Source organism: Bemisia tabaci, chromosome 2, assembly GCF_918797505.1.
Source record: "Bemisia tabaci chromosome 2, PGI_BMITA_v3".
Taxonomy (NCBI): Eukaryota; Metazoa; Arthropoda; class Insecta; order Hemiptera; family Aleyrodidae; genus Bemisia; species Bemisia tabaci.
The window spans coordinates 44696348-44706864 of record NC_092794.1 but is presented as its reverse complement, the minus strand read 5'-3'; the positions used below and the strand labels follow the sequence as shown (position 1 = coordinate 44706864).

Here is a 10517-nt window from a genome sequence, read left to right as displayed (position 1 = left end):
AATGATCGATTATCGATATTCCCCCATTTGAAGCGATGGTAAAGGATCGATTATTAAGGCGTTCGTTGCGAACACCCTCTTTATCGATCCTTTACCCTGGGTTTCAATAGCAGATCAATCGGTAAATCGCAAAACACACAACGACACTAGTTCGACGGCGATAGTGAATGATATTACAAGCTGAAAACATTCCTCCCCCTTCCTTTGAACTCCATTATAAGTAATCGATTATTATAGCTCGCTTTGAGATGGATTTCTGGAAGGGATCGGACCTCTATAATGACAGAAGGCGTTGGATCATGGAAGTTAACAAAGATATCGCACTCGACGTCCTGTCCAGCTCCAGTTTTAAGGGGGACAGTGCCGATTTTGCAATTTGTCAATAGTATTTTTTCCGTTTAAATCCATTGAAAATCTCGATTTTATGTGATGCACACTGCCTCCTTCAAAATCGATTCAATTGATCGTATTCGATACATCAAACGGGTGAGATTGTATCGATATCGATTGGTTCAAAATATAAACATAGCCTCAAAAATAAATACAGAAATCTGAAAGAACGGGTCTTTTGTAACAGTTTTTTATTCATTTGAGTACCAAATGCCAATGCAAAGTGAAATCGTCAGGAAATTTCTCATTTTCAGCTTTTCCAACTTAAATCCTTACATTTTGGTTTGAGGTTATGTTCTATTGTTTTGAACCAAACAACACATCGAACCCGTATCGAATACGGTCTATTAAAATGAGGAAAAACACAGTTGCCAACTTTCAAGAATCGCCACTAAGGGGGAAGGGCAAAAAATCCACAAAATTTGAAACTCGATAGCCTTAAAATGCATCATCAATTGAGCCAATTTCCAAAAATTTCTGGGGCGGCCCCTCTGGATCCGCCCAAGAGGGCTGCTGGAGGGTATTCCATGCCCTTCCACTCCCCGGTGTGTGGAGTTAGGGTTGGATATCATTTTCCAATGGGGGCCAGATCCCATAGAATAACATTTGGCTCCGCCTATATTTTGGGAGGGCCCCCATAGTTTTCGGCACTGGTCATGAAAATTAGCTAGCTTTGCCATGCTAGCAGTATGATCGAAAAAGGACTGCCAAAGAAGATGTTTAGTTAGGTTCCTCCTGGGAGGAGACGACGAGGACACCCGAAGGAAGGGAAGCGACGGATGGTTTTTATGTGAAATGAGGAAGTGTCGACTTCCTGGAGGACTTTCGAGGGATAGAGAACTGTAGCGATCAGAAGTTGCAGAGAGAGAGAGGGCTATAAATTAGCACTTTGGAATGCATGCATGATTCATGCATCCAGGGGAGAAAGAGAAGCACGGCGATGACATGTTCGAATGCTATACGGGAGGTCCAAGTACAGTACAGCTGCAGTACTGAATAAAAAAAAAAAATAAAATCTAGATCCCAAGAAGGTCATGCAATCTCCTTTGGAGGTATATTAAAAAGTCATTTTCACTGTATTGTCCATATAGAAATACATAATCCGTGTATGAGATGGGAAATTCAACCTTGGTAAAAAGGACTTCTGGGTAAATTTGATTTTTTTTAAAAAAAAGTGGTAGATTGGGAAAAAAAACATAGACTTTTTGAAATATTTTCGATTTTAGTGGTAAAAAACAACATGATATTAGCCTCAGCAGACACCTAGAAAAGACACTCTACCGTTCCATGCAAACATAGAGTAATCCGATGAGATTTGCATTGGGTAAATCAACAATTTGTGTCGTTTGACGAACAGGACTTACGAGAAACAAGTGATGGCTCCTTCACTGAAAGAAATAAAAAGCTTATGAAGTTTCGGTGGTAAAAATCTCCTTCATTTACTGCAACGAACTGAGAGGCACCGATGCGTGGACTATGGCCTATATGCTGGTTGGAAGGCGCATCCTAAAACTAACAAACATTATTCGACTCAAACGACGGAATGGAGCAACGCAGAGGAGGTTCTTTAACACGGCTAGAAAATTGATAAGATTCTTTTTCTACTTAATGGACAGAAAAAAATTTCACCAAAAATAATGTCAACATTTTTAATATTTTTTTTTTCACATCTTCTAAACGTCACTTTATTAACTTGGTGCTTGCGATAACGCAGCTTTTTAAACAAATTGTAAAATTGAAAATTCATTATAGTCTAAATTTAAAGAAAATAACACATGTGAAAATTAAAGCTTATCATAAGCTAAGGTTGCACAATTGGTTTTGCTGACTAAAATTCTTGAATACTGACTCAAACATTAAAAATAACAGTAATGAATCGGATTCACATGGGAAAAAAGTAATAAATATACATTTTAAAAAAGGAAGAATTTCCACGGCCTTTGGATTAGAAAAAGTCATAAATGCAGAAAGAGCGGGTGAGATACAATCTAGGAATAAGGTAACATTTCTTACGATTTTGCACAAAAGAAAGAGAGGAAAACTGTGATGAAGTCATTTGCTGATGAAGCAGGGATACGTCTAACTGCAGTGTAAAAATTTAATTTAAAAATATTGGAATTTGCTTAAAGTCGTTCAATATTCATTGTGAACTCGCGTGAGCTTTAAAACTTAGAAAGTGAAAGTTCCTGAAATAATGAGACTGCTTTTCCCAATATTAATTCCACTACTGAGGCATGTGAAACGAAGAAATTGGAATCATATACCTTCTTACCAACATTAAACATAGCCTAAAACGAACACGCGCAGCATTTATGGTGTGAACAACAGAAAAAGCTCGATCTGTTCTTTGTATTACATGTAAATCTGGATTTTATCTGTACTTAATTTTAGGTACCCGTAACTCTGGCAATTGGTTTCAAGAAACATGATAATTATTTGTCTGCGATGGAAGCTTGTTTATTAATCTCATCAATACAATTTAAAAGAATAAAAAAAAAGAAAAAAAAAACTGCAACAATGAAAATTTTTCAAGGTTTAACTGATCATGGAAGCCAGTTGTCAACGTAAGGCTTAAATTCAACAAGATATCCTTAATTTTCGAATAAAAATCCTCGAACATAGGACGCAGATAGAGATCAAACACGGCTCTCAATTTGGAGGAAAACAATATTAATTGAGTTACAAGATCTATTTCATCTTGTTTAGGCTCAGAATAATGCTTATAATTAGAGAGACCCATAATAGCAAGTTTTTACAAGAGCATTCATAAATTCATAGACAACGATGCACTCGCCCCGTTTGGCCTCGGTTTAATTTAAACAAACGTTCTCTGAGCGGAATCCCGGTGTTTCGTTGCTTAATTCTTAGAAATTGAATTTATGGAATTTGATCTGCGTTCCGGTGAAAAAGGGTAAAATTAGTCGTTTGTTTTTTCAACGTCGATTGAGAGACTGATCTGATTTATCAAGAATAATGGTCCCGTCGACATTGATACTTGGCCGCACGAGCGACTGTGGACAAAAAAGACTCGTATTTGGGTCACTCAGGCGAGAGACACACGACAAACAAATAATATGTAAATAAATAAACTTGGGCCTTGAGCAGAAAACTCGGCGAATTTGGCAATTTAAAATTGACCTAGGTGGTCCAATAAAACCGCCGCTCATTTAAGAGGGCTTAATTGGTGGCAATGGATGAAAATAAGAGGAAGAAAACTGGTCGTGACTGACACATTATCATAACGCGGGCACCGAATTATTATAATAAAACTCGGACCTGGAAATGATCGAAAAACGTTTACTTGATTTTAGGCAGTTTCGATTCGTCCTTCCTGAACTTTATGGGAAAAGACACGCCCTCCGGTCTCGTTCCCAAAGTGTCCTTTTCCTCTTTTTTTTAGGTTAGGTTTTTAGGTACTTTTTTATGCAAATTGAGCTTGCATTGCACTCTCTCGCAAGTGCAAACATTCACTGGCACATAAATTATGCATTTTGAAGACATACATCATGATGGAATATGTGGGATGCAAAGGGCACCAAATCATTTTTTTTTTTTTTAATTTCTGAGAGCTGCAAAATTCTCACAATAGTAACCATTTTTTTTTGGCCTACTGTTTAATGCTACGTTTGGTCGTTATCATTACAGGTCAAAAGGATGTCTGAACTGACAATAACTGATAACATTGTATCTATGCTCAGAATTTAGTCTCATCCGTATATTGGCAAATGTTGGGAAAGTTACCTGAAAGATGCCTGCAACGGTTATAAAAACGCATACCTGAAACAAAAACCATCAAAGTGATGAGTGAATATCCTAGAAAACGTCAAAATAGAACTGAAATGAGGGATTTAAATGAAAAATAAACAAAATATGGAAGTGACTTCTCGGCCGAGTTATAAATCAAGGAGCCACGCAAATATATGATTCGCAGATCTATTCCTTATGCATTATTAGAGCATGGCTCAGAAAGTCATATTGGGCCGGCGAGTCACTTTTGTTGTAAAACATAGATCTCCGGATCGTATTTCATGGGCCTCAGAGTCATACCGGGTTTTCAGTGATAACTTCGACAAAGCATTCAATGCTTTATTGTGAACTTTACATTTTTTTTTTTTTCAATTAATTGGATTTTACGGTGCGTAACGTCGAAATGCATTGGTTAATAAATGGAAGTTTCCTGCATTTAGAAACATTCACGTTAGTATCATTTAATTACTGGTAGATACAATATGCAAACTAACAAACTACTGAAGGAGAATTCCAGTGCGGGGATTATTAATTGTAAAAAAGGCCCGGAAACAAGGTGCCGAAATAAGCGTGGTTTTTGCTTGTCTTGACGCACGATGCGTAGAAACCAAGATACAAACCTTTTACAGCCCAACCAGTGGAACAAGAATGAGTGCAAAAATGGAATGAATTCCTCGGCGAACAGCATAAGTCATTTCGCTTTCGCACGGTCCATCAATCTGGACTCCAGTCTATCAATCTTTTCGCGGGGAAGACCTTAACTCCACTTAACATATGGCTCTTTCGCACAGAACAGAAGTCACTTCGTTTGACTTCTGAGCGTAATAGCGCCGGGTCTAGCCTTAGTTGTCACGTTAAGCACGAAAACATGCTTCATATTCTGCATTAATCAAGAAATCAAGGGATTGATTCCCTAAACTGAAAAGATACTTCATTTTTTGACGTCTTTACTTTTAACCCATTTAAAAGGGGAATACGGAACAAGGATTGGAGTTAAGCCCTAAGAGCATGAGATAATTTCCTATGGATATTTGGTCGGAACCGCCTAAAATTAAAATTAAAATATATTATTCTTGTATGACAAAGTTAGAGATGTAATGAGCTCCTAGTTATGCGTGACCAACCACGGACTTAGTCGAGTCTACGTTTCTGCCCGAGCGTTTATGTCTCCACGTATTTTAATCAATCTACATAGGGTGTCTCAAATCGAACGGCGAATGAATCGATTCTTCAGACCGAAATAAGACTATTTTGTTTAATTAAATTGTATCATTGCGGCCTTTGATTGGAGGATTTTTAAATTTAAGAACACAACACACAACACAGAAGAAAAAGGGAGACCGATACTTTTAGGAATCATATGGGTATAAGAATAAAAAGCTTGTCGATGGCTAGATTTAGAAAACACGTACATCGATTGGTATAAGATTCCTACCTTTAAATGAACATGGGCGGATCCAAAGGGGGATGTATGAGGCGTGACCCCACCCCCCCCCCCCGTTCTCTCGAAAAAAAAGAAAAAGAAAAGAAAGAGAAAAGAAGATAGAAAGAGAAAGAAGAAATTGAGGATAAAATAAGGAAGGGCGCTTACGTTTGGTAATTATTTATGAAGAAAATTGACTCAAACTGCATGTTGGATGCTTTAAAATTTCGACAATTTTCTGGAGGAAGCCTTTTGAACCCCTCTTCCGCCCATTCTCCCCCGTTCGAAGTGTCTGGATCCGCCTGTTTTAATGACACTATTTCTTTTTCTGGATTGATTGGGGATTCCATCTCAGGCTGCTAAGAGGAAATTCTAGAAAATTCCTGCTCATGATATCAAGTCACTCCTTTTTCATGTGAAGCTCCTCCAAGTTCGAGTTTCACCTCAACCGGGCAACAGCGATTCTGACCTTGCCCGGATGGAGCAGCGCACTTGTGGAGAGCCAACATTGTCATAATTAGCGCGGCGTCACTGCCATTGCCGCAGGTGCTCTAAGATTCCTGACAAGTTCATTGGTGCATCTCACGCCTGCTCCTCAGCTCTGCGCAAGCGCATCGGGCTGACATCTCACTTATGACAGCTCACCGAGAAGCCTATCATAGAAGATTGCCATAAGAAAATTTAATTACTCTCAGTTGTCCATTACTGATAATCGATTTTTGACCCTTCAGATTTTTCAGAAGGGGTTGCCCGAGAAGGGTTGTTGAAAAAGTTTGGGTGCTTGGAAATTGTGTTGAATTTGGATCAAGTCTCAATTTTCTGATGTTATTAATTACGAAAATGCCAGAAAAAAGTTACGAGTTTATTTTCAAAATTATTTGCTGTTTGTATTCCCATCCTCCGTAAATTTTGAAAACGTGCATGCAGCAACACTCATCTCGTTTTCAATGACTTGTGCGTCTTAAAAAATCGCTCTGTGTGAATGGTTGTAAAAAGGAAATAACATATCGACAATGAAACTCTCAAACCAAGTATTTCGTTTGCAATGTTTAAAAAATCTCCCCACCTGCTTCATTTTTTTGAAGGAGAGCAAACAAACATCATTCCTTGAAGTTTTCTCAGAATTAGCTTCGCACAAAGAAGAAACACCATGGAAGCTTTCAAAAATTGAAAGTGAGCGGTTCTCGACTGTAAAAGTAAAGAATGACAGGAGGTCTGCAACGTCGCAAACCGAGATACGTGGTTTGGGGGTTTCATCGTCAATATACGCCATCGATGTACATATAATGATGACTAAGTTGGAAATTAATTATGAACTCATCATACCATATCACCGTGTTTTCTTCTGCCGCTCTGGTTATGCATCATTAAAAAAAGAGCATCAACTTCATGCAGATTTTGTAATTCAAATAATTTTATGAGTTACTAGCTTGACAAGCTAAGCACTTAGGGTTTCTAGTATTAACACCATACATCTAGAGGCAATTTCGTTAAGTAAATGCGCTCCGTATAGATGATTTACTCCACAACTTTCATTAGCTCCACATGTATTCGACCGTAACGATTGATGTACTTCTAACGACTTGGTCATCAAATTCCAGTATCCACTGAACGACCCTTTGCAAGGCTTGAATTTGAAACGCACTTTGCATTAACGACGCACAGTGGATCAAGTCAATTAGAGAGGTCGGACATAAAATTTTTGACTAAAACTGCAAATTTTGATGTTTATTTCGTCATATTTTAAATTTCAAGGGGTGCTCTTGTAAGAAAATTTTACGAGGAAACCAACGAAACCACTTTTAGAATCTCAAATTTGTGTATAAATGTAGGTTTAAGCGTTTAAAGTTTCCAAATTCTGTTCGACCTTTCCTATTGACTCGATCCACTGTGCGATGTGAGTGACTTAATAGTCGTAATCAAAACGTCAGGATATGAAGTAAACCTAGGTCAAAGCTTTTAAAACAGCACAACGAACTAGATCGAGTGTGCTCTTTGTGGACTTTTGCGACGTCAATAAGGCTAAATGATAGTTGGATACGTTTCAGCGCGTTACAATGATGAGATACATTTAATTATTTTTCTACATTATATATAGAGGTGTCAATAAAAACTATCTTGTTCTCTGGCTAAAGAGCAAAGCTGCCGTTAAATGCTACTTCTAGGTTAATTATTTTGTAAATTTGTTTTCTCTCCCTCTCTTTCAAAGACAATATATTTTAAAGACCTCGTAGTAATAATCTAAGCAAAGTCATCGCAGGGTAAAGCTAAAGTTTAGTTCAGAGGTCAACATTAAGGTATCGTCTGATAATAGTTGATGAGCGACTAATTATTGCACAAAAAATCAAATAAAACTCGCGCAGTTTCAATTGATGATGGTCGATGTCGGTGGGAGTACTTAACCAGGCAAGTTTTTGAAAATTAAATTAGAAACCGTTCACTCAGCTGTTAGCAGGTCATCTGTCATCATTGGGCGAATCTGACTTCCCAGGTAAGCGCAAGCATGGAGCGATGACTTTGCCTGGTTTGCCTTCAGTTTTCAGTGTAGGCAACACGAGCTCCCTAATGGTTGAATAGTGATATCACTCTCATGTGTCACAATGTCTCTTATCATCTTAATCATTATCATTAGGGCTCAGGAGCCTGCGGGCTCTGCGACTCTGGTGGCGATCGTTCTCCCTCCTTCCGGGCCAGTCCGGCCCTGGGAATTATCCTCAAGTTTGTTAAAATTACTAAAACGTTTTCCTCCGTCTTTTTTGTCGTGTAAAGTACCTCACAATGATCTATTTCCGAAGTCATTCTGTGAAATTTTACTCGATATTAGGACGTATTTCTAGCAAACGGAACTATGTGCATTATGACGTAAGCCCTGTTATGCACATATTCTTATGGGTCTCAGGGCTCATGTTTTAACGCACATGGTTCCATTCGATAGAAATACGTCCATTTAATCATATTGCCTCTTATATGGTGCTATGTTAACCCCTTGTACCGCTTTTGTGAAGTAGGTCCCTATCCTTTAACACGGGAAAACAAAATTGCGGACACTGGAAAAAAAAACACATTGGATCTAGAGTCCAGACTCTTGAAAACATTCACAAGAAAAAATACTCTTGATTCAATCGGATTTTTGCTTGAATCAAAACGAAATCCGCTTAAATTAAGAGGCTTGGTTCTTGATTCAAGCTAGATTCTGATTGAATCAAGAGTACTTTTTCTTGTCGATGTTTTAAGAATCAGGACTCTAGATCCAATGTGTTTTCTTTTTTCCAGTGTAACGCTCTACTCGACCCCCCTCCCCCTATTGCGTTACGTAATTCAGGGACGGCCGGCCCTTAGCCTCCCTCAATCACAATGTAAATTATATGGGGCCTCCTGACGAAAGGAGCCGTTTAAGGAACGACTATGAATACAGCCTTCAGCGTAAAATCAAAGGCGAAAAATTTACGGACTTAACGTGACTCCAGCGTGTTACGCGTCCACTGACGTCGTATTTTGCTACATCCCTGTAGGTATCAAACTTCGCGCCAATTGATACGAGCGTTACTTGTCCGATGCAATTGCTCAACGGCGTCGGACCGTTGAAACAGTTGCAACAGCAGCGACACTTCAGCAGATATTCCGCCGCCACAAATCACGTCTAAAATATGAACCGATTATTTTAGAGTTCTGAAAACGTTAAACAGTTGTGTGGATCGGATCGAGCGGCTGCGTTTGTAAACTGCGTCACCGGTCGCAGAAATCCTCGCTCCTCTGACGTAAGGGCGTATCTGGATTTCCGCATGAGCCTCAAAAAGCATAGATTTATATGTAGAACAGGGCTCAAGAGGAAATCAATATACTCTTTTACATCATAGGAGCGACGGAATAGGGCCGGTTAATGAGTGGCTTGGACAGGATGCGATGCCAAAACTGTGCTCCAAATAATATTAAACGTGAGCATTTGAGAGGTTATAAAATTCGCCGAGAACCCCCGGAGCATGTGCCCGAATGAGCTATTGCTGGCGACGTTCATCTGCGTGAGCCGAGTGCCGCCCAAGCTGCCGGTGCAGTGGCGTGGCGTGCTTTGCGATACGTCGATTGATTTGCTATTTAAACCCATGAAAAAGGATCGATAAACAGGGTGTCGTAACGAACACCTTGATTATCGATTCTTTACCCCGGCTTCAAATGGGGAAATATCGATAATCGATCGTTCATGCATCGCCACTGTGCCGGATTTGTGGTGGAACTCATCGATTTTTAATTAGTTCGCATCGAAGAGATTTATGTCGATCGCCTGATTAATCTTTTACTTTAATATAAATCACGATTTTTGTCTTATGGTTTTCTTCGATAGAAATCTGAAACGCCCCACCGAGTGCCAGTAAAACGAGACATCGCAGAAAATGTGCATGTGAGCTGGATGCGTTTGAACAGAATCATTAGCCTATCTACATCAGAAGGGCGATTATTGAAATTTGTAGACATTATGTATAGCAATGAATGAAAAAGATGAAGGAAGAAACGAACGATCCATGACTCGGTTATTTATGGTCTCTTTTCGGGTATGATACTGGTCTAAATATGGATCTAAAGGCCGATTTTGGCGACACATGAAAGTTCTGCGGGTTTGCGGTTTCTGCAATTCGGCCTCCAGACCCATATTTCGGCCAGTGTTAGACCCAAAAAGAAACCGTGGACAACTAAATTACTATTCATTTCGTAAAAATAGACCTTCAATGAGCAAAACATCGTAAAATTGAGGAAATTCAGAGTGGGCCAAAAAACAGCCCTCCTTTCAAGGCAAAATATTCATGACTTTTCTCAAAACTATTTTCTAAGGGGAAATTTGACAACAACTAGATGTCCATACGGTAATCTTTTTTAGCGAGACAGCATAGGGAAACAAGGGTTTTCAGATGGTTTTATATTATGGAGTGATTAAAACTGACAGTTCAAATACTTTCAAAGGTTA

General features: G+C 39.0%; 1 protein-coding gene across 1 annotated transcript in view; it reads right to left on the bottom strand.

Annotated features, from left to right (window-relative positions):
* Nucleotides 1-2999: 2999 nt before the first annotated feature.
* Nucleotides 3000-10517, bottom strand: part of LOC109039997 (neurobeachin-like protein 1) — a 504582-nt gene continuing 497064 nt past the window's right edge. The window contains exon 27 of the mRNA XM_072297375.1: nucleotides 3000-4167. Coding sequence (XP_072153476.1) covers nucleotides 4152-4167 — 16 coding nt within the window. The 3' untranslated portion in view covers nucleotides 3000-4151. The remainder of the gene's footprint in view (nucleotides 4168-10517) is intronic.